Source organism: Callithrix jacchus, chromosome 11 (genome assembly GCF_049354715.1).
Source record: "Callithrix jacchus isolate 240 chromosome 11, calJac240_pri, whole genome shotgun sequence".
Classification (NCBI taxonomy): domain Eukaryota; kingdom Metazoa; phylum Chordata; class Mammalia; order Primates; family Cebidae; genus Callithrix; species Callithrix jacchus.
The window spans coordinates 92690277-92714244 of NC_133512.1; the positions used below are offsets into that span (position 1 = coordinate 92690277).

The 23968-nt window shown below is 52.5% G+C and overlaps 1 protein-coding gene across 4 annotated transcripts in view; it reads left to right on the top strand.

The window, feature by feature from the left end:
• The window catches only part of CNPY1 (canopy FGF signaling regulator 1), a 130154-nt gene that overhangs the window by 69631 nt on the left and 36555 nt on the right, over nucleotides 1-23968 (top strand). For 2 of the 4 annotated variants that reach the window (XM_035254284.3, XM_078343373.1), the window contains exons 1-2: nucleotides 3209-3327; nucleotides 15565-15677. The exons of 1 other annotated variant lie outside the window; for it this stretch is intronic. In XM_035254284.3, the coding sequence (XP_035110175.1) occupies nucleotides 15579-15677 (99 nt within the window). In that variant the 5' untranslated portion in view covers nucleotides 3209-3327; nucleotides 15565-15578. Of the gene's footprint in view, nucleotides 1-3208; nucleotides 3328-15564; nucleotides 15678-23968 lie in introns of those variants that run through there. One more of the 4 variants, XM_035254283.3, reaches the window with a different exon arrangement.

Genomic DNA, 23968 nt, shown 5'->3' on the forward strand with positions numbered 1-23968 from the left:
ATGAGGCTGTGAGGCTTCCAGACCCAGTGTACGCATCCTCGAGACCTATACTTCCCGGGGTGGTGTTTAGCCACTGCCCACCGAGGCCTGCCCTGGGTTGTGGGGCCCCAGCTTCCCTGGCTTCCCATCGAGGTTACTCCCACTGTTCACCTTGGGCCTCTTTTATGGGATTGACTTCTGCCCTACTCTCCCTGTCCCTTTCTTTGGTCTGTGGGACTCATCTGGAGCGATGATGAAGGGTGTGTGGTGGGAATCCTGGTGGTGCAGGCACCACAGACACTGTAAGAACCTGCTCTGTTCCCGCTGAAACAGCCACCGTGCAGGTGCAGCTCTCACTGCGCCGCTGCCACGGTCACCCTGCTCTTCTCCAGGGCGCCTGCAACCTTGACTCAATCCCACCTGTCCTCCCTGTTCAAGGTTCTTCAGGCGGAGCAGATTTTTATCTCTCCGGCCCCCCCCCTCGCCCCAGTTGCTGCGGAGGGCACCGTGCGACTCTCATTGTGAGCCGACCTTCCCGCACGCATCAGCTGTCAGCATGAGGGACCACCCGGGCTATTGATTTAATGACAACGGTCCCTGCTTGGGATTGATCTAATGTTTTCATTACACTAAAAATGCTTTAACAAGTTCATTCGGAATTAGGCGATGGTAAAGATCCTCTTGGTTCTGATGGTGTTCCCTACAGGAGAGAGACCTTCCCGGGGGAGAGCCGCCCCACGATCCTGCCAGGCACAGCCTGACACTCTGGGCCACCTCCCGAAAGAGGCTCTGCTTCCGGCCCCTTGCCTCATCTGCCAGGGCTTTGGGCTCAGAAGCCCTGGGTGGCCGCTGTGACAAAGGGTTCCGCTGCCTCCCAGCCCTGCCTCCTCCTCCCCTCTCCTCCTGCACATGGCCTGCAGCCTCCTTGTCTGTCCTCTTTGTCCATCCACTGGGAGCTCAGCCATTTTCTACCCAATTTCCCTCCATTCTATAGAACTCTAACAAGTTCATTCGGAATTAGGTGGCAGTAAAAATCCTCAGTTCTGATGGTGCTACCTTCAGGAAGATGACTGCCTGAGCACTGGCTGCTCCCTGGCCCTGGGTCCCTGGGCAATTTATTGACACTCTCTGTGCCTCAGAGTCCCCGAGTTTAAAGTACAGGGGATGCTGTTTATTTATGGGGGGGCTGTGGACGTGCCATGAGATAACACACCTGAGGCACTGTGCCTGGCACAGGGCAGCACCCAGGGACTGATGGGGAGGTCCCGTGCCCGCCGGCTGTGGGGCTGTGGGCTGCCCGCTGCATCTCTGATGGAGCCGGGTCACCCGAACTTCAGCCTTGGCATGCCCTTTTCCCAGGCCCGGGTTCCCTGCACGCCTGACCCGGTGCAGGGGGCTGGCAGCTAAGGTCCAAATGTTCATGTCCCCTCGTATTCAGATGTGGAAGCCCTAGGGAATGGTGTTGGGAGGTGGAGCCTCATGAATGGGGCTGGCGCCCTCAGAAAAGAGCCTCCAGAGAGGCCCCTTGCCCTCCCACCCGCCTCCCACGATGAGAGGATGCAGCAAGACTTCCATGAACCAGGAAGTGGGCCCTTCCGAGACACTGAATCTGCCGGCACCTGGATGGTGGACTTCCAGCCTCCGGGACAGCGAGAAACACATTTCTCTTACGAGCTACCCAGTTGTTACATTGGCCAGAATGGACTCAGACACAGCCGCCATCTGGCCACTGTCAACCCTTAGTTACTTGGTTCCCTGTGACCCGACTGGCTGTATAATTTTTGCCGCCCAGTGCAAAATGAAAATGGCATGAAGCGTCAGGAAAAATTTTGCGATGCCGACAGCAGAGGGCAGCCCGGAGCACAGGGCCCTTTGTGACGCCGCCCCTGGGAGCCCGGTCAAGGACGCAGACAGTCTGTGCCCTCTGAGTATCTCCTGCCCTGATGCTGGAAACACACGGCACTTCTGCAGGACCCTGACATGTGCCGTTTGCATAGCCACACCTGGAGCCCCTGGATCTGGGGACTCTCTCTGCCTCCCGTGGGTGGGTCTCTTCAATTGGCCAAGCTGAAAATCAGACCCAAAGGTCTGACACCAGCTCCATGCCACAGTGAACTCCAAGTCACCTGGTCGCCAGCTTGTCTTGCTTCTGCCTTTTGGGTTGATGGTTCTCACCATGAATTTTCCATGCAACCGGTGGGTTATGTACCTCTCTGTCCCTTCTACCACGTTCACCTGGCAGGCCACCTGGCCGAGCCCAACGTCAGGGGCAAGGTGGGAAGAACTGCAAAGTTACACAGCAAAGGGCCTGAGACAGAGGCGCAAAAAAATTGGGGACAATTGGACGATAACCCAATAGGCCACGTGACTCACTTTTCTTGAAATATCCCTCATAATTTGAGTCGAAATCTCATCTCTGAGCCCACTCTTCAGCCCTCTCTGGCTCTGACAGTTAAACCAGGCTTGGAAGCAAGGGTGGCGCCTTCCCCACGGTCCCTTCCCCAGGGACGGCCTCTCTCCCTGGCTCAGTGCCTCTCTAAGGAAAATGAGACCCTGGTGTACCCCTAGGTAAAGGCGGGGGCTGGCTTTGTGTCCTGGGAATCATCGCTGCGGCTCCCCACTCGATCCGTGCCGTGGGTGGTAATAACCACAGTTCATGTGGGCCCCTCCCCGAGTCCTCTGCACTAGATTTTAAAATGTAAAACATGCACCAAATGCCCGCTTTTCTCTGATTCAAATCTATACTCAGACCCATAAAGATGGCATTTAAACAGTGGAGACAGGAGAATGGTCATTAACTCTGCTTAAAAAGAAGACCAGGGCTCAGCTTTGGGTTTGTTTTGTCCTCTGAGATGGGGGTTGTTTGGGGCACTGGTCTGCTCCCCAGGCTTCTGTGTGAGGGGATGTCCCGGGAGGGCTGGCTGGGTCACTGCCTGGCTCTCGGCCTGTGTGTCCCTGTCATCTTTCACTCCTGGCATCCCTCTTTCAACTCTGAGTTCCCCAAATCCACCAATCTGTTTACAGTGGATGAGGCAGGCTTTGGACTGTCTTGGTGCGCAGTGACTTTTGACCCAAAGCTCGCTTCTCCCATCACCCTTCTATGGGTGGGGCCTTTCCATGGAGGATGCCAAGCTGCCCTTCTAAGAGGAGTTTATGCCTCTGCTCTCAAAATGTGGTTTCCTAATGAGGCAACAGTGACTGTGTGACATCATCCTGAATGTCACTGGCTGTCTGCATACCTGCTCCGAGGCTGTGAGCTGGGCTGGAACTCACTCCGCTGTCTTTAGATACTTTCTTGAGAAATTATTTTCTTCCTGGGAGAGCAAGTGCCTGAGTCGGCTGGGAAAGGTGAGATTCCTTTAGATGGGGCTGAAGGGGCCACGAGGTGGCAGAGCACATGGACGGAGGTGGCTGGGCTCGCGGAATGAGAGATGAGGTCAGCCTGGGTTGTCCTTCATTGGTTTATAAGAACTCATACAAGTCGTACGTGTAAGGTTCTTTCTATAATAAAACTTTCCTTGTTGGTTATGAAGGGCCCCGTGAACAGGCACAGAGCCTGGTGGCGTGCTCGGCTCTAGAAACATGCCTGCACCCTGCTCGCCGGCTTTAGAAACGCGTCCACGCTGCTCTCAGGCAATGCTCCCCGGCAGCTCTCTCCCCATCAGTGCTTGCCTGAAGGCCTCTTTACTGCACCGACGGCACCTGGGTAATTGATGGCTGTGATCCGGAGACAGACTTGCTTTCGAATCTTGGCTCTGCAGCCAGGGACAACCTGAAGGTCTGTGTTTCTCTGCTGTAAGCCTGTTTTCCCTGTCCATGAAATGGGCTTGATAAGAACAGTATCTGCCCCAGAGAGTCTGTCCCTGACTTCACGATGGCACCCGCGGCATTCTCAGTGGGTGTCTGGCTTGCGTGCGGGAAGCGCTGCTCCCGGGAAAGCTGTGGTCATTGTCTCAGGGCTCGGTGTAGACGTGACTGCCCCTGAGCCTCTTTACTCACATAATGGGTGACTTTCACTGGCAAGAACCCAGGGCACAGGAGCCAACACAAAAATAGCTCTGCTGGGTTCCTTGGGGAAATAGGTAAGCAACAAGCAACGTGGTGTGTGATTTTTCTCAACTTTTCTTGACATTATCAAATACTATACAGAACAGAAATTTAGTACTCAAGAAACTTGGCATGAAAACTTTAAAAGAGTAATCAGGCCAGGCATGGTGGCTCACGCCTGTAATCCCAGCACTTTGGGAGGCCGAGGCCAGTGGATCACTTGAGGTCAGGAGTTTGAGACCAGCCTGGACAACATGGCGAAACCCCATCTTTACCAAAAATACTAAAATTTGGCCAGGCATGGTGGTTTATGCGTGTAGTCTAGCTACTCCGGAGGCTGAAGCAGGAGAGTCTTTTGAACCCCGGAGGTGGAGGTTGCAGTGAGTGGAGATTGCGCCACTGCACTCCAGCCTGGGCGATCTTTCTAAAAAAAAATGTAATCAAATAATATTTTCTGGAATAAAAGAAAGATAAAAAGTGAGATTTAAATGATGTGGATTTGGCCAGCTTCGGTGGCTCACGTCTATAATCCCAGCACTTTGGGAGGCCGAGGTGGATGGATCACCTGCGGTCAGGAGTTTGCTACCAGCCTGGCCAATGTGGTGAAACCCCATCTCTACCAAAAATACACACACACACACACACACACACACACATACACACTAGCTGGTTATGATGGCACGTGCCTGTAGTCCCAGCTTCTCGGGAGGTTGAGGCAGAATTGCTTGAACCCGGGAGATGGAGGTTGCAGTGAGCCAAGATCACACCACTGCACTCCCACCTGGGAGACAGAGCAAGACTCCGTCTCAATAAATAAATAAATACAAATAAATTATGTGGATTGGATTTCTGGCTACCTGGAGGCTAACCAGAGACCCTTTTCTGTTAGGATCAGAAATCTGTCAACTGTGGATTTGTCTGCATTTCCCCCAGAGGAAATAGCGTTTGCCGGTCGGATGATTAGAGGCCACTCTCCTGCGTGTCAGAGGTGACTGAGTAACACTGGAGGTGAATCTAGAATATTCCCTGAAAACAAGCACCAACTCTACAACATTGCCTCTTTCTTCGCATTTTATTTTATTATTATTATTTCTAATCATACTTTAAATTCTGGGGTCCATGTGCAGATTGCACAGCTTTGTTACGTAGGGATACGTGTTCCTTGGGGGTGGTTTGCTGCATCCATCGCCCTGTCATCTACACTGGGTATTTCTCCTAATGCTAGCCCTCCCCAAGCCCCAACCCCCTGCTACCCTTCCCCCAGCCACCACTCCCCAGGCCCTGGTGTGTGATGTTCCCCCTCTGTGTCTGTGTGTTCTCATTGTTCAACACCCACCTATGAGTGAGAACATGCGGTGTTAGGTTTTCTGCGTTGCCTCTTTTATCTAAAGGAACATAGCAGCGCTCTGCAGTTTGGGGCTGAGCAGCTGGGGCTTGCTGCTCCATTTAAAATCCTGTTTCTGAGCTCTTGCTTCCCCTCCCATCCTCACACACAGAGCATCTCGAAGCTGTTAACAGGAGTTCTTCCTTCCACAGTGGCTCTGATTTTAGACCTGGAAAATATAATTTGGGTTAAAACTCAATGGGGAGTCCCTCCTGCAGACGGGTTGCCGTGGAGATTGTGTTGGGGCGCGTGGCCCAAGGAGCCTCAAGGCTCGGTCTGCCTCCTCGCCAGCTGGCCGCACGCCCCTGCCCAGCACCCTCCCGCCGGCTGCCGCCCTGAATCTCTGCCCGGCGCTCTGAGCATCATGGCATGTCCTGAGGTCTCTGGGCCAGGAGTAGCTTTGCTGAGAGAACCCTGATTTTGTTTAGCTTTGCCAAGGGCTGCAGAGGACAGGCTGGCCCTTCCCAGCCCCTGAGGATATGAGTCCACTGGCCTCAGCAAACATGATCATTGCATCTCCATGCCAGGGCCGGGGGCTGGGCCGGGCTGTGGGACAGCTCTGACCAATGGGAGTGGGAAGGGGCTTGCAGGGGCGCCTGGCAATGTTTTCCTTACAAATGGAAGTTGACAGGTGAGGAGTGATCCTCCACACCTCCAGATGTAAGGCTCTGAGGGTTTGAAGCTTATAACCGCAGACAACATCTTACATCTCTGCGGGGAGACCAAGAGCATTGCAGAGACGTGGAGCCAGAGTCAGGTGAGGGCCTGACAGGGGCTGAGGCCACCAATGCTGACGGGCTAACCTCTGGACATCTTGCTATGTGAACATGAGCTTTCCTTTTATTGCTGGCTATGACTTAATTGTGTCCCCCAAAATTCATGTGAACACCCTAACCCCTAATGTGGCTGCATGTGGAGATGGACTCAATGACCTTTAAAGAGGTCATTAAGCCTCGGAGGCAACACAACATATCTACAACCATCCGATCGTTGACAAACCTGACAAAAACAAGCAACGGGGAAAGGACTCCCTGTTTAATAAACGGTGTTGGGAAAACTGGCTAGCCATGTGCAGAAAGCAGAACCTGGACCCCTTCCTGACACCTTACACTAAAATTAACTCTGGATGGATTAAAGACTTGAACATAAGATCTAACGCCATAAAAACCCTAGAAGAAAATCTAGGCAAAACCATTCAGGACATAGGCGTAGGCAAGGACTTCATGACTAAAACACCAAAAGCATTGGCAACAAAAGCCAAAATAGACAAATGGGACCTAATCAAACTCCACAGCTTCTGCACGGCAAATGAAACAGTCATTAGAGTGAATCAGCAACTAGCAGAATGGGAAAAAAATTTGCAGTTTACCCATCTGACAAAGGGCTGATATCCAGAATTTACAAAGAGCTAAAACAGATTTACAAGGAAAAAACAAACAAGTCCATTCAAAAATGGGCAAATGTTATGAACAGACACTTTACAAAAGAAGACATACATGAGGCCAACAAGCATATAAAAAAATGCTCATCATCCCTGGTCATTAGAGAAATGCAAATCTACATTGAGATACTATCTCATGCCAGTTAAAATGGTGATCATTAAAAAATCTGAAGACAACAGGTGCTGGAGAGGATGTGAGAAATAGGAACACTTTTACACTATATGGTGGGAGTATAAATTAGTTCAACCATTGTGGAAGACAGTGTGGCAATTCCTCAAGGACCTAGAAATAGAAATTCCATTTGACCCAGCAATCCCATTACTGGGTATATATCCAAAGGACTATAAATCGTTCTACTATAAGGACACATGCACATGAATGTTCATTGCAGCACTGTTTACAATAGCAAAGACCTGGAACCAACCCAAATGCCCATCGATGATAGACTGGACAGGGAAAATGTGGCACATATACACCATGGAATATTATGCAGCCATCAAAAACGATGAGTTTGTATCCTTTGTAGGGACATGGATGAACCTGGAGACCATCATTCTTAGCAAACTGACACAAGAACAGAAAATCAAACACTGCATGTTCTCACTGATAGGCAGGTGTTGAACAATGAGAACACATGGACACAGGGAGGGGAGCACTACACACTGGGGTGTGTTGGGGGGGAAATAGGGGAGGGACATCGGGGGGTGGGGAGTTGGGGAGAGATAGCATGGGGAGAAATGCCAGATATAGGTGAAGGGGAGGAAGGCAGCAAATCACAATGCCACATGTGTACCTATGCAACTATCTTGCATGTTCTTCACATGTACCCCAAAACCTAAAATGCAATTAAAAAAAGAGGTCATTAAGGTAACATGAGACCTTGGGGCGAGCCCTTTAGACAAGGCGCATATTAGACTTATGGCTGGTGTCCTTATAAGAAGACCAGGACACAGACACACATGGAGGAACGGTCATGTGAGAACACAGGGAGAAGACAGCCATCTGCAAGCCAAGGAGAAGCCTCAGAAGGAACCAACCCTACTGACAACTTCGTCTTGGTCTTCCAGCTGCAGAACGGTGAGTAATAAGTCTCTGTGGTTTAAGCTGTCCAGCTCTGGTACATCGTTATGGTGACCTGAGCAGGCCAATCATGCTGAAGCCAACATAGGCTTGAGGAGTAAGTAACATAGTTCCTAACTCAAAATGGCTTTGACAATAAGGAGAAAACAGATGAAAGTAGACGTATGAAGTCAGGAGGTAAAGCAGCTCGTGGAGGCTCAGCAGTGCCACCAGAGCCAAGTGTCGTCTGCATTTCCACCCTGCCCCACTCAGCCTATTGCTGTGAACCTCCCTCCTGGTGCCAGAATGGCTGCCACATTTCTAGCGACCACCTGCAGATGATGTCCAGAGGCAGGAACGAGGTCTCTGCTTTGTAAAAGAGAAGAAAGATGCCTGTGGAGAAGCCTGCTAAGCACCCCTTCTCACATCCCATGTCCACACCCATGACACAGGCCCATCCCAAACCAGCAGTTGGCAAGACGCATGGAATTGCTGTGGTTGGATTGAACTTGCAATGAACCTGTTTCTCTGACACAAGTGGATGACAATGACTGGATGGGGCGGTACTTTATTAACTGAGAAGAGAGTGGGAAGGGGATGTCATTTAGAAAGCAGCCAGCAGTGTCTGCCCAAACCTGCACATCCAAACCGTCACCAGTCTCACTGCTTTTACCCCCCTGCAAGCTTTGATTCCTTGACTTCCCTGCATCTCCTCCACCAGTGCAGTCATCTCTTGCCTGGGTCATTGCAGAAGCTCATTGACTGAAACCAGTGCATGCCATGGTCCTGTCTAGTCTGTTGTCCCAGCTCGCAGCCTAAATGATCTTTGAAAAATGCACGTCTTGGGACGGGGTGAGGCGGCTTATGCCTATAATTCAAGCACTTTGGGAGGCCAAGGGGGGTAAATCACTTGAGCCTGGCAGTTGAGACCAGCCTGGGCAATATAGCAAAACCCTGTCTCTACAAAAAATACAAAAAGTAGCTAGGCTTTGTGGTGCATGCTGGGAATCCCAGCTACTTGGGAGGCTGAGGTAGGAGGATTGCTTGAGCCCAGGAATTCGAGGCTGCAGTAAGCTGACATCACACCACTGTACTCCAGCCTGGGTAACAGAGCAAGACTCTGTCTCAAAAAAGGAAAGAAATAAAAGAAAACAAAAGAAAGAAAGAAAGAAAGAAAGAAAGAAAGAAAGAAAGAAAGAAAGAAAGAAAGGAGAAAAATGCAATCTCATCAAATCTTGCCTTACTCAGAATACTGCAGTGGTTCCATTTGGCTAAGAATAGATACATAATTCCCTGCTTGCACCTGCAGGGCTCTCTCCGCCTGGCCTGGACCCCTGGCCTCTGTAGCCTCAGCACAGAATACACTTCTCCCTCTCCTTTCTCCTCAGGTATCTGGGCTACTGTTTCTCTTTGTTGTTGTTGGTTTGTTTGTTTTGTTTTTTTGAGATGGAGTCTCACTCTGTCGCCCAGGCTGGAGCACAGTGACATGATCTGGACTCACTGCAACCTCCACCTCTCAGGTTCAAGTGATTCTCCTGCCTTAGCCTCCCAAGTAGCTGGGATTAGAGGCATGTGCCACCATGCCCAGGCAATTTTTGTATTTTTAGTAGAAACAGGGTTTCACTATGTTGGCTAGGCTAGTCTCGAACTCCTGACCTCAGGTGATCCACTGGCTTCAGCCTCCCAAAGTGCTGGGATTATAGGCATGAGTTGCTGGGAGATACTGTTTTTTCTTGTGCATCAAACTCACTTTGCACTTTTCCACTAGGGTGTTTTCGCAAATACAGCTCCATCTGCTCTTCACTTGGTAAATGCCTCGTCATCTTTCAGCTCTTACTTGTCATGCTCTTAGGGAAGCCTCTCGTGTTCTTTGACAAGGTCCAGCTCACCTGTGCTGGGTAACTCACCCCAAGCCAGAGGCTGAAGACATCAGCTGACTGTTTCTCCCAGGCTGAGAGGGGACTGGGAGGTTTGTGGGCTGGTGATGCCTCAGAAGGCTGGCACGTCACTTCTGCCACGGGTACTGGCCAAAGCAGGTCTCAGGCCCAGCCCAGACTTGGGTGGGGCAATAGATACCAGCTCTTCATGGAAAATGGCAAAATGCTGCAGTCTTCTTTTCTAACCTGCCACCCCATCCATGTAGATTCTTTTAGCACCTTGTGTTTCTCCTTTCTGGAACTCGTAGATGCTACTCTTTCTTTCTCTTTCTTTCTTTTTTTTTTTTTTTTTTGAGACAGAGTCCCCCTCTATCGCCAGGCTGGAGTGCAGTGGCGCTATCCCAGCTCACTGCAACTTCTGTTTTCCGGTTTCAAGCAATTCTCCTGCCTCAGCCTCCCAAGTGACTGGGACTACAGGCACACACCGCCATGCCTGGCTAATCTTCTGTAGACGCTACTCTTTCGTCTGCAAACTCCATGAGTAATGATGGTGCCTCCCACTCGGGGTTACATCTCCAGCACCCTGGGACAATACTTAGAAGATATGTGCTTAAAGTTTGTCGAATGATCAGATGAAATGCAACCACACCCTATGTTAACTTGAAAAGACGGCTATGTTTCAAATGAGGATAGTTGACAAGCTAGTTTACGAGCCTAAATTGTCCATCTTTTAAGCCCTTGAAACAACCTAACATGCATGGATAGAAAAGGAAATGATGGTGCATCTGCTTGATGGGATATTATGTAACCATTTAAAAAATGGCAACAACTATGCACAAGTTGGGAAAATCCTTATGACAGAAAAATGAGTAAGAAGCAACGGGGAAGATGGAGCATGGCTCTGTCCCTCACATGGGTCAGACACTCTGCGTTCTGGCTGGGCCCTTCCAGGGGTGCACACTCCTTGCCCTGGGGCTGGGGGCACTCTCTGGTTTTCTTCCTGGAAATCCTACTTGTCCCCGGAGGCCTTCCCCAGGACCTCAGTGACCGGACGTTCCTGTAACATTCTATTTCTCTGCAGCAACACTCAGCTCTCCGAGCTTGTTCATGGGGTCTTTGTGGCTGGGCTGGGCCCCTTGAGGGTGGGGCTGTGGCCTCCCTCACTGCTGCTCCTCCCATACCTGGCCTAGAGCAGCATAAGGTTCAGAGAGTGCGTGAGTGTCCTGAGCCTTCTGTGCGAGCCCCACACACAACCCCCTTCAATTGGCGTGGGTGGGCCTCACAGGAGACCCACTGTGGCTAGGGGGTTGCATGGGCACTTTGAATTGCCACCACAGTAACACCAGGGCTCCTGCCTTGCTCATAGAAACTGCTAGAAAATGGTTTGTTCTGGAAATGAGCCATGCTCTCTGAGGTACCAGAGAAAGTGGTCCCTGCACCCCTCTCTGCTGGTTGGCAGCACCTGCTCTGGACAGGCGCAGGGTGCAGGAAAGCTGGCACTGGCCAGTCACCTCAGGACAGAGAGGGCCCTGGTGCAGAGCACAGTGACCTCTTGTATGTCACAGACGGTTGCAGATCCAAGCCCAACCCAGACCCAACTCAGAGTCTCCAAGCCTGGGACCTGGGTCTGCCCTTCCAGCAACTCCCCAGATGGTTCTGATGTCACCTCTGCTTATGGCCTAAAGGCCACTGGAGGAAAATCCACATTGCCCACAGCCACTCCCGCTGGTGGGGAGAGTGGCCCAGACACTCCTGGAGGAATGGAGGCACAGCATCTGCCACAGGCAAGCTCCCTGGAGGGCAGGGGCTGAGCCTCAGACCTCGGTGGCTTCCTTGCACTTTGCTTACAACCTTGAAAATGGCAAATGCTCAGATATTCATTGATTCCTTCACCTCTAGGGAGATGCAGCCCCCTGTGGGCGTGTGCAGAGTGTGGGCAGGAGGGTCGCGGCAGCAGAGCCCTGATTCATAGCGTCTGCCTATTCCTGATGTGTGAATACTCCCTCCCCTGTTGATCTGGGCTGCCTGTGTGATGTCGCCACCTGTGGAGTTGAGAAGCGGTGGGCACGCCATCTGCTCTTGCAAGTCCCTTAAGATGACTTCGGCACCCGAGCCACTGGGGGCTCATCTGACTCTGCTGTGACATCTACTGCCATCTCTTTCCCATTTCCACATCTTCCTCCAAGAGAGAAAGGGAGGGCGAGGGAAGGAGGCAGCCAGAATGGCAGGGGCTGGTGGGCCCAGCGGGAGGGGGCTTGCCCTCTGGCAGGCAATGTGACCCGCCAATCCCCCCATGAGGCCCCACTCCCGCCGCCTGCTCTAATAAACTCTAAACTCCTGTGATTTAAGTGAAGGTTTCAGATTAACATTTAAATTAATGCCGGACTAGAAATCTGGAGCCCAGGTCGCTGACGTGACTCTGTTAACTTGTTCTGTGACCTGGGGCGGAAATTTAAAACGATCTTTTCTCGTGAAGCAGCCCCTCCGAGGGAAGGTCAGGGATGGCAGGCCTGGGTGCCCTTGTGTCCTGTTGGAAGCCCGGCACCTTCCCTTGCTGACAGGGCCACCCTGACCCCAAGAAGCCCTGCGTGGCCTGGGCAGGGGCGGGGTGTGCCCTGGTCCTGCCACTGCCATCCCCATGCTCAGGGCATTTGGGGATACTCAATGACAGCCGTGCACTCCGAGGGGCTCTGTCTTTACACGGCCTGTCTTGGTGCTGATGAACGTGGGCCTGAAATGAAGGGAGCAGAACATTAAAATATATATGGACCCAGAGAGCCCCTGAGCCAAGCCCACTCGCTGGCCCCTTTCTGCTTTGGCCAGCAGGTCTAGCCTTGAGGGGCTCCAGTGAGCCAAGGACACCCACAGTTAACCACAGCACAGGGAGCAGCTGGGCTTAGGGTGGGGCAGCTGGGAAGAAGCCTGGGCAAGGGTCTGCAGCCTCGCAGGCACTTACAGACACATACAACCTCCTCCTTATGATGGGAGAGCCTGGGGTAAAGCTGGGTGATGCTCACCCAGGGCCCAGCAGTGTTTGAAGCCAGGCACTTGACGGCAAGGCCACATTCTTTCTGCTGACCAGCACTGTCCTCTGTCAGCCAGGAGGTGAGGATGCAGCATCGCTTGCTCCTAGGTCCACCAGGAAGGCTTGGAGGAGGCTGTCAGGGCAGAGGCCAGGTGGGCCCCTGGAGATGCTGGGCTCTGCCCACCCTGGTTCTGGGGGAACCTTCACACCCAGCTGGCAGCCACCCTCTCAGGCTGTGTGTGGCTACTTTGCAGTTGGCCTGGAGGCCAGAGGCCACCCCTCCTTTGTGCTGACCACTTTGGCTTCTGCTTCCAAGACGCCATTTCCCACCATCTTCCCTCTCCTAGGAGCCAGGGTAAAGGACGTTGGATAGCCCCATGCCTCCTCCTCTCACTCTCATCTGTGAGCTGGGCTCCTGTTGTCTTCCATCCCAGGTGGCCTGGTTCTCAGCATTAACATGGTCGCCGCTGGCTCTTCCTAGAGGACTCCTCGTCTGAGCCTGCTGGGCCATCCACCACCTGCAGGCCCAGGATTCTGGGCCCAGGGTCCCCTGGTGGCCCTGGCCCTGTGCTGGCTGGGATCTTCCACTGGGGAGTGCTGGCTGTGGAGGGTCCTTTTCTGTTCCATCCCAGAGGCAGAAGGTGACGCTCCTCTGTGAGTGAGTATAGTAAATTCAAAATAGCAGTGGCTTAGATGAGCTGAATGCTTGTCTCCCTCTCATAAGGGTAGAGGCTGCTGTCCTGGTCAGCACAGAGGTCTTCCCTTGCAGGCCCCAGGACCCACCTTGGTGTTCCTCACCCTCACATCTCCCAGGGAACCCTGGTGCTGGGGCCTGAGCTCTAACCTATAGCGGGTCAGAGAGGGGACAGAGTGAGTGCTGGCTGTTCAGGAAGATTCTAGAATGCACGGTTGTAGAACCAAGTTACAGGCCCTGGCCTAGCTGCAAGGGAGCCAGAAAGGAAGCGTTTGTTCTTGGAGCTGTGAGTCCTGCTCCAGAGGGGCTTGACTGTGGACAGCAGCTTTGAGCCCCTGTGCACTGTGTCAAGTACAAACAGTAAGTGCTGATGGGGACACCCAAGACACAGGTTTTCATGCTTCTGCCATCAAAACTTCCTTCTCCTGGAAGCCTTAGAGATATAGGCTCCTCTGCCGGAGACCTCAGGGCCCCAGAGGAGCCTAGTGCCACTCATTAGATGTACTGCTCAATAGCAAATCATCATAGTAATCAATGACTTCTCGCACTGAAGGTCAGTGACCCCTAAGAGCAGGGTCGGGAGGGAGCGTGGGCTGCCTGCCTCTGAGGGCTGAGTGCCATCTACATGCTCAAACAGTGGCTCCACTGCTGATTTCTGTAGTGCATTGCATTAGGGAGACACCCGGGACAGTCTCTCCATCTCTCCAAGCCAAGTCCGTGAAATGGGGACAGCGCTGGGATCACAATCACAGGGTCCTGGAGTCTACAAGGGCACAGCACTTGGGAAGAAGCATGCGGCAACACCTAAAGGCAGTGAGCACACTGGTGTTCCAGCTTCATGCCCACAGTTGGCCTTTGTCCTCAGAGTCCACATTTGGACACAAATCAGAAGGGAGCATGAAACACAGTGTCATCTGTGTCACAGTCACACCCTGGGCAGAGAAAGGCTATGCTATTCTAACAGGGACCGAAATACAGATGGAGGGAGAGTGGCTGAGATGGAAGCTTTGGGTCTCATTTCATAGCCAGGGGAGCGAGTGGGCCACACTGGCAGCAGCCTGTGCTCTCTGGCCGATCGGGGTACTGACACCGTGATCTCTCTTCTCCCACATGCATCTGGGCGGACCCTGACATGCTGACTTCCATCCATTGACAGAAACTCAGAATCAGTTTTCGGCTCAGTAAATGAGGCTGATGTTGGAGGCATCACCTCATTTATCTTTCATTGTGAGAGTTCAGACCCCAGGGCACGGCTCAGCCATGTGCCTGGGGAGAAGGGATTTTAGGGGACAAAACCAGCTACATTTTCCATAAAAATAAATTTCTGAGAGTCCCCTTTGACTTCAAATCCAGCAAAAATGTATCTTTGGGAGGAGGGGCCAGTTTTGATCAACTTTTCCCACAGTGCAGAAGCTACTTGGGTGTAATTATTGCAACCAAGAGGGGCTTCCAGAGTCCAGTGGACTCAGAGAATGAACATCTGTAGTCTCTGAGGCTGGGCATGGTGGCTCATATCTGTAATCTCAGCACTTTGGGAGGCCTAATCTCAGCACTTTGGGAGACCGAGGTAGGATGATGGCTTGAGTTCAAGACCCACCTGGGCAACATAGTGAGACCCCATCTCAAAAAAAAAAAAAAATTAGCTAGGTGTGGTGATGTGTGCCTGTAGTCCAAGCTACTTGGAGGCGGAAATGGGAGTATGGCTTGAGTGTGGGAGGTTGAGCTGAGATCGTGCCACTGCACTCCAGCCTGGGCAACAGAGTGAGACCCTGTCTCAAAAAAAACAGCACATTTTAAACGTAAAGGTAAATTGTATATGGTTTTGAAAATGCAGAGTACAAGAGGGAACACAAAAAACTAGTCTCTGTGTCACTGTCTTTGAAAACTCTGCAGAGGACAAGAGTCCTTCCCAGGTCCTAGGCACATCAGCATGGTCCCTGTTCCAGCTGGAGGATGGCACAGAGGAAGCCACTCTGCCCATCCCAGAGAGGCCACCCTCAAAGGCCAGGTTCCGGCCCTCCTCTTCCCCTGACCATGGCTGTTTTGTGTCTTGTTAGCGTGCAGGGCCCTGATGGACGAGGTAGAGCACGACATCACCAAGGCTCGGCAGAAGAACACCAAGGTGGGCTCCTTCCGAATCGATCCTGATGGGATGCAGGAGAAGAGAAAGGTAGCGGAAAAGATATTATGTGCCAGTGTATAATTGCGGATATGGGCAATTACCAACCATTTATCCAAACAGCAGTTGGTCTTAATCTTCTAACCTTTCTCTTGTTCAGGGTATCAGCTCTAAATTGCTTCTGAGTCCTGGGGGACTCAAAGTAATCTTTAAGCTTGAAATTGAAGTATCTCTCTCAGCACCTAAATTTTGTGTCTTGTCAAGTCAGAAGACATTTCGGCACCATTCCTCATCAGAATAAAAATAGCGTGTCCATGGTTCTTGGTGAGGCCAGCAGGGGGCCCCGAAGAGGCTAAAGGGGCAGCCTAGAGACACTTAAAGCAGAGCAGTCCCCTCCTGGGTACCGCAGGTTGTCAGACCCACTTTCCAGGACAGAACAGACACTTGTCTATGGAGAAAGAAGAAATGTTTTTGCACAATCCAGAGAGGGGCTCCCATGGACGATTAGATGCAGTGAGCGGGACGCCGGAAGGGTGGAGTCTGAGACACCAGGAGGGACCCAGTAGAGGACAGCTTCCCCTCTGAGCACTCAGGTGCTGAGTGCCCAGAACGCATAAGCCAATTTCAGCATCATGCTAAGAGAACTACTGTTAGAAAGATGTTCCCCACGGTCATCTGACTCATCCAGATGAGTCAGATGGGTCTGGATTTCCTGCAGTTTCCTTTTGTCCTGGTGCACTGTGCCTTAGATCATGCAAGCTAGGCTCTCTGCACCTTGTCCATGTCTTCCTGGAGCTGTGTGCCCATCTGAAGAGGACAGGGAGGGAAAGGAGAGTCACAGGCAGGTGCCACAGTTGAACTGTTGACAGGCAGCCCTTACAGAAAGCCCTTCAGGTTTCTAATGTGCTCGGTTATAAATGAGGGAGGAACCTGCATTCACAGGTCAGGACCTCCCACAGGAGAGCACTGGGCTCTCAGGGGACCCTCTTGGGTTCATTGCCTTGCCAAAGGCACACTCCAGGACAGATCTTTCAAGAGACGTGTCTGGCAAGTCCACTGGAGGGACTGTGCAGGCCCACTGGCTGCTGTACTGTAGGTCTGATGCCCACACCAGGAACCTCAAGGTCCCATGTGGTCACCTCCCATGTGGAGGACATGTGCCTCCACCACCCCCAGAGCAGTCCTGGTCCCTAAAACCCGGCCGGGAGCGGACTTCCACTGTCAAGCAGGGCCAGGGAAGATGTGAGTCTGTGTCTGCGTGCTCACTGTGTCCACATGTGTACCTGTGGGCTCTGTGGCAGCCAGCACAGCTTTGAAGATAAGCTAAGTCTTCATATTTCAGTAACTTAAATCTAGGCTATCAGATCCATCATTACTGCTCCTGGGCCAGCAGAAAGGAAGAAGTCTTTCTCTATAGGACTGACAAAAGAGAGCCAAGGAAATGACAGCAGAGGCCTGAGGAAGGCGCAGGAAGGAGAGGAGCTGGGTGGCCCTTCTCTATTGACAGCTGCTGGGCAGCCGCCTTTAAGTGAGTTTCTAGTCCTGACAGTGACCCTGCAAAAAGACTGGCGTCTCTGCATTATTGATGAGAGCAGGGGAGTTAGGCCGAGTGGCTGCAGCTCCCACAGTGAATGGAGGGCCGTGCGGGTATTGGGATGGTACCAATTGCGCCTTCCACCATCCTTGTATTCACACTGCATCCTTGAGTGATGCGACCCAGGAGTCCATGTTTGGGAGTCCTGAACCTTTCCGGTGTGTCTGATCCCAGATGGATTTAAATGCACCTGGAGAAAATGGGCCATACCTGCCCCTGCTTTCTGTTTCTTGGAGGATGTTCCACTTCGAGATGATCGAGTCAAAAGAACTTCGTATTCTGCCAGGAACACAGTCTGCAAAGCGATTTGAAAGCAGCCTGACTGCTTCACTCACCAGGGCGCCCAGGGCAGTCTCAGCTACAGGAGCTGGTGCTGATTTCAGGTGATCTTTCTGCCCGGAGCTCCTGCTCAGCCCGAAGCGGCCCAGGCCAGCATCACACGGAGACTTCTCTGTGCAAAGCACGGTGCACTCGGCAGGCATGCGGGTGGGCCCCTCATGTTGCCTGGAGAACTCGTCTTGACAGCCCTTGTGTTGGGGAGTGGCATGGCCTGGTGGGGGGTGTCGCTTAGCGGTTCCTGCCTCTGGCCGACTCACAGCCGAGTGACCCCATCACGGGCCACCACTCCCTTGCTTCGAAGAGCTCCACCGTCTTCCCCGGAAGGCTTCTAGAAGGTCTCTCATCCTTCCCACTTAGAAAACTCTTCCTTGCCATGACCCACGTTCCAGTGGCATTGTTTCCTTCCACCAGGAGGCTACTTGGCCAAACTTGAAAGTAGGGCAGTGTGAAGTCGGGGCTGTCCACTCTCCCCTCGCCCAGCTTGGACTTGGATGGGGGCCAGGCTGGTGTGACCGCAGGAGCCGAGCTCTTCCTTCCACCCGGCAGCTCACGGAGTGTGTGTTCAGCTCGGCCTTCAGTGAAGAACAAAAGAAGGTATTCAGCTGCCAGATGAGAAGTGGGGCTCGGCTCCATAGTCCTGCCTGGAAAAGCTCGAGGCCAGAGGTGTTCCCGCCTGGCCCAGATGGCCACAGGGCGGCAGGACAGCCTGCCTGAGTTTCCTGCTTTCTGGACCTCCGTCAGGATGGAATGAAACACAGGCCGTGTCCTCAGAGCTGAGGGCTCTGATGCCACAGGGTCCCTGGAGAGGCTGTTCCTCTCTGGGAGGGGTGAGGTGGGTTCCCCCGAGAATTTGAGTCCCAAGGGGAGGCAGGGGAAGAAGCGAAGCAGGCGAGTGTCCTCTCGGCACTGTGTGGACCATCTGTGTGCAAAGCAGCCTGCACCCACACAGGGCTGTTCTCTCCATCTAGCCTCGGGCTGGGCTGGGTCTGCGGAGGCAGTGTGGACAGAGGAGAGGTGTGAACCAGTTTCTCTTGGGCCAGGCCACCCTTGCTTAGAAGAGTCCAAGGAGGCCCCCAGAGAGCGGCCAGTGAGAGAGCTGTGGTCACAGGCAGTCATCTGCCCTCATGGGCTCAGTCCTGGTGTGAATGTGGGGCTTGGACAGTCACAGACCCAGGCCAGGTGCCCGAGAGGGCCTGCATGTCCTCCCAGTGGCAGGTGGGGCTTGGGGTCCGGCTGCACGGCAGAAACCTGGGAATATGTGGGGACCCCGCTTTTTTTTCTACTATGCATACTTTGCCATTAGCAGCATTGTAGCTCTTACAGAAATCCCCCAGTCCCAGGGCTGTGCAGTGGCTCTTTCCACATGAGGCCCAGCAGTGAGGCACTAGCATGGGTCAGGAAGTGGGTCAGGAAGCTGGGGTGAGTCCTGAGGGGCAAGCAGAGGTCCCCATGAAGAGTGCGCCATTCTGACCTTCCTCCCTTGGCTCCCTATGCCCATAAGCAAGGGGTGCCCTGACCATGGTGTGGGGGTGACTCCCGACCCCTAGGTCTGGGGGGCAGCTGGCAGGACCAAGCAGGACTTGGTGTCCCTCTAGCTCCCCTGACTGCCTTGCCCAGCTCTGCCTTCCCTGCCTGACAGCACTCAGCCTGGCTGGGAGGGAACCAGTTCTCGGGCTCCAGGGCAGGGGTCGTGAATACCCCTCAGTGAGTGTCCCGCTGCATGTGTTCTGTGCCAGCTTCTAGGATTTTCCCAGTGAATTCTGCTCTCTCCACCCTGCCTACACCACGGCAGCTGGCTTGCAAACATGGCAGTCATTGGCTGCCTTCCTGTAGGACTTCCCCTCCACTCTAGCATTTCCAGAACCTTCCAGCTAAACAGCCCTGGAAGAATCCCAACAAAGACAGTACTACAAGGCCCCTTTAAGCAAAGCATCGCCTCTGTAGGGCTGCCGTGGTTTCGGAGCTTTGCGTGATGGTTGTAGAGGCCCGTGTGAGGCTGGATTCCCTTCCTGGGAAGGACCCCAGGGTGTGTGGCACCATCCTCAGGGTGTGTGGCTCTACTCCTGGCCAGCCAGGCAGCAAGACCCTGGAAGGGCGCCCCAGCTTCCCTTGAGTTGAAGAGGACAAGACCCACTGGACCGTCGCCTCACACTCAGCAGATGGCCGGGGCTCTGGGGGGCTCGAAGCCAGGCTCGCTGGCCTCCCTCCCCCGCATCTGAGGCTGACCCACCAAGCAGGCTAGAAGGGAGGAAGGCGTGGGTCGTGGAGTGGGGGGAGTTATTAGAAAATAAGGCTCATGATTCTAATGGACATCATTCTCAAGCTAGCTCAGAATGTTCAATGTTACCAACTCTACAGGACAGCCTGTACAAGAGAGGATGGAAGGAGCAGCTATTTGGTAATACACGATGTGCACAGGCCTCAGTTCCCAGGGACTGACTGCCTTGCTCCATTGGAAACATTCTCCCTGGCCAAGGTTGTCAGTGCTGCTCTCCTTGAGAAATGAGATTCGTGTGCCTCGTCTTGCTGGATGCTCATGACGTGCAGGGAGCTTGTGCTCCCCTCCAGAGGTCTCTGTCTTCGGAACAGCGGGAACCGGAGGCTCCACAGGGGAGCACTCTTCGTGAGTTCAGAGAGCTGCCTCCTCAGGCCCTGGGCTGTTGGTGACAGGTGGGAGGCCACCCCGGCTGCCACAGTAGAGGTTGCCACAGTAGGTGGGATGTCTTCACTTCATAGCTCCCCTGCACTGGCACAAAGCCTTGTCTGTTCAGCAAAAAGCAGCCGGCATCTCAGCATTGAGGTGATTTTCCTATTATTTCTTTATTTTTCAAGTGAATTGGGATAATAGCAGTTTTCCTAAAACGGAGCAACACAGCACAGCACAATTGGAGTCAATTACTTCATGTTTGCTTACCCCCACCCCGTACGATCACGAAAGGCCACCTCCCCGATTGAGGGTACGCAGGCACTGGTGCTCTCAGGGATTACCCAGGGTTGGCGAGCTGGAGTCAAGGGGCTCACATTTGCCTTTACATTTTGAACCTCTAAACTCCAGTCACTGGATACAGGACTGCCAGTGCCAAGCGTGTGTCACCCAGAGGACTCAGGAAACGTGTGTCTACCTCAGGACTGTAAACCATGAAGCAGCGCTCAGGGGTGTCCCCTGCCTCTGCTGAGAGTGAGAACAGGCCATGCTCTCTACAACACTCAGAAAGTTCAGAAGAAAGCACCAACAGCAACAGTGAGGACGAGCCAATGTCGTGTTTGCACTAACACCTCATGCCTCTTCAGGCTTTATAAAACAACTCTGGGAGGTAAATAGGGCCTCCGTAACTAGCTTCATTTCGGAAATCCAGATGAGCTCCAGAAAGCTTTAGTGACTCACTTAATTTTGACAAATTAGTATTAATTTAATTTGCTGATAAGTTAATTTAGACAAATTCCAATGCTATTTGCTAGCACTAGGGTAAGGAGAACGAGACCCCAAAGTGTGGTGCTTTGGAAAAGTTGAGCACTTGATTGAAAGGACCTTGGAAGCCCTTCGAAGCTTTCTTAGAATCCAGAACTTTCTAACCTGGTTTCCTCCTCCAGCCCCAAGTGCAGAGAGACTCCCCCTAGAATTTCCTAATCCGACTTAAGAAACTTCTTTCCAAAAGAAATACAGTTGTCTTAAGATCTCTTCCTGAGGAATCTGATCAAATAACCAGGAAAGAGGCAGCCACCAGAGGAGAGAAAAGCCTGTGGCCGCTGCTCCTCCAGATAGACGCTCCCTCTGTTCTTGTGAGGGCAGCTGGAAGTGATTATCTGGGAGGCTTCATTGCATCAGAAGAAAATCTTTGTTCACGGTGCAGTCGGCCCCTCACCGTCCCGTAACTTGCTGGTCCTATTCAGTTTCCTAAGAGAATCGTTGCCAAGATAATGTCTGCCTCCTGGGTCCATTGGTTTCTCCTAAGAATCACTTACTATCCCTCTAAAACGGCCCACGGCCCCTCACTTCCCTCTTCTCTATGAAAAGCGTATTTAAGCCTCAACTATTTTGCCCTTGTTGGAGCCTCATATTTCATATGGCTCCCATGCTAACACGAATTAATGTTTGTCTGCCTTTTTTCCCCTAGTAATCTGTTTTTCAGTCATTTCAGCAAACCTTCACAGGGAGCACAAGGGACGCTTCCCTCCGCCCCCGCACTATTGGCAGAGCTACCCCACCCTGTTACATACTGTGAAACGACAGGACACTGTAACATCCTGGAACTGTGCAGTGCACAACCTGCACAACTGGGCATGGGCACAGTGAGAGGGGTGGGCTGTTCTAACAGGCCAGCCAGGAGGGCAGGGGGATCCAGTCCGTCAGCAGTTTTCCTGTTCACTAGTGGGCCGTGAAATCTGTGCAGTGGCTTACAACCGGAATGTGGAAGTAGATGTTAAATGTCAGAGTACATCTTATAGAGAAGGAGAGTATGTTTTGTGACACTTTATGTAATGGGCTTCGGTGGAAGAAGTGGGTCATGTCCAAAACATTGAGAGCCACTGCAGCAGATGGCTGTCCCCAGCATGGGACAGTAGCCTCAAGATACTTCATTTGGGAAGATTATTAACACCCAAACAATGCGGCAACAGTTCCCGACTCCTACAGAAAGGAAATCGGGACATTTCCTCTGAATCTTGATATTACAGCATGATAACTTTGGTTTAGCAGCCTACGCTGTTTCCCACCACAGCTGGGCTGGGTGGGGTGGTGAAAGGGACAAGGAAAGTGCCCAGCGCCTGGCTCCTGGCGCCTGGTGGCAGCAGCCTTGGGGCTCAGATTCCTGATGATGTGCCCCGGCGCTGGTCTCTTGTGGCTCAGCACTCAGGGTCTACATGTGGTGTGGATGAGGGGAGGAGTTCTTCCCGGACAGGAGCTTATGCTCTGACCCAGAGACCTCAGCAGCAGCCAATGTGAGCACCAAGTCTCAGAGAGTGGAGGGCGAGTTGCGTGGGGTGAACAGGAAGTGAATCGGAGTGGGTGTGAGTCAGCCCACGGCAGTGCCCAGAGCAGAAAAGTGAACAGCTTTGCATGGGGTCTCTTTTTAAACAAGGAGGAAATTTGTCTAGAATCCCCCCCACCCCCCCCCCAAGCTCCCCCTCATGTCTCATGGGTTCAGAGGGCCTCCAAGGCCTGTGGCTAGACCAACTGCCGGGCAACTGGGGGTCCCTGTGGACATTCCTCAGATCAGACCCAAGGTCAGGGCCTTACGGGGGCGCGGCCTGTCCTGGGCACGTGATGAGGGGCAGAGTCTGGGGCTAGCAGGAAGCGGGTGGGAGGGCTCTTTGGTGGGCAGTCCTCAGATCAGCCACAGTTCAGGGTCACACACAGGGGAATGTGGGGAGCCCGGGAGACAGTGAGACCAGCCTGCCGGGTCCCCAGTGTCTGAAAATAAGGTTGGCGGCAACAGTCCCTAGTACTTACCTGCACTTTCTTGTAAGCACAAGAGAAAGGGATGGTGTGCTGGTGGACTGCAGGGCTGAAGGCTACACTTAGCCACCAGGAGTTTCAGGGGCCACTCAAAATTGTTTTGCAAGCGTTCTTGGCCCATGGATGCCACCTTTATAAGTAAATTACTTCGGGGACAATTGAGAAAGATGATGGTGTTCACAGGAACCTGTAAATTGCCGTGTGAAAAATCAGAAAGGTACTTTCCTGCTATTAAGTGCAAAAAAGAGGTTATTGACCTGCACATACAGATGCCCTCTATGTGTCTGTGTCTGCTCACGGCAGGAGGGACCCTCAGGACATAGACTGCAGTAGCCACAGTTCTTGTCCCTGAGCATTACGGCTGAGTTTCTTTCTTTCTTTTTTTTTTTGTTTATCTTTTAAAGTTTTTTTCTATAATAAGCATGTTACTTGCAAAATTTTAAAACACAAAGTTTTAAAGTTGTTTTTTTTTAGAAATCAAAAGAATTACATGACATTGCAGAAATTCCAATTCCAAAAGGTACCACTGTTCTTAATAAGATGGAAAGCTACACACAGACATGTGATTTCACTTCCACAGAGGCCAGGCACGGTGGCTAATGCCTATAATCCCAGCACTTCGGGAGGCCTAGGGGGGTGGATCACCTGAGGTCAGGAGTTTGAGACCATCCTGGTCAACATGATGAAACTCCAGCTCTACTAAAAATGTAAAAAATTAGTCAGTCATAATGGCACATGTCTGTAGCCCCAGCTAGTCCAGAGGAGGCTGAGGCAGGAGAATCACCGGAGCCCAGGAGGCGGGAGTTGCAGTGAGCCAAGATGGCACCATTGCATTCCAGCCTGGACAATAAGAACAAAACTCCATCTAAAAAAAAACTATAGACAGCTGTGATATGGCTGGCCAGCTTCATTCCTGGTGGTGTCACTGGCCCTGAAGCCACCCCAGGAACCAAT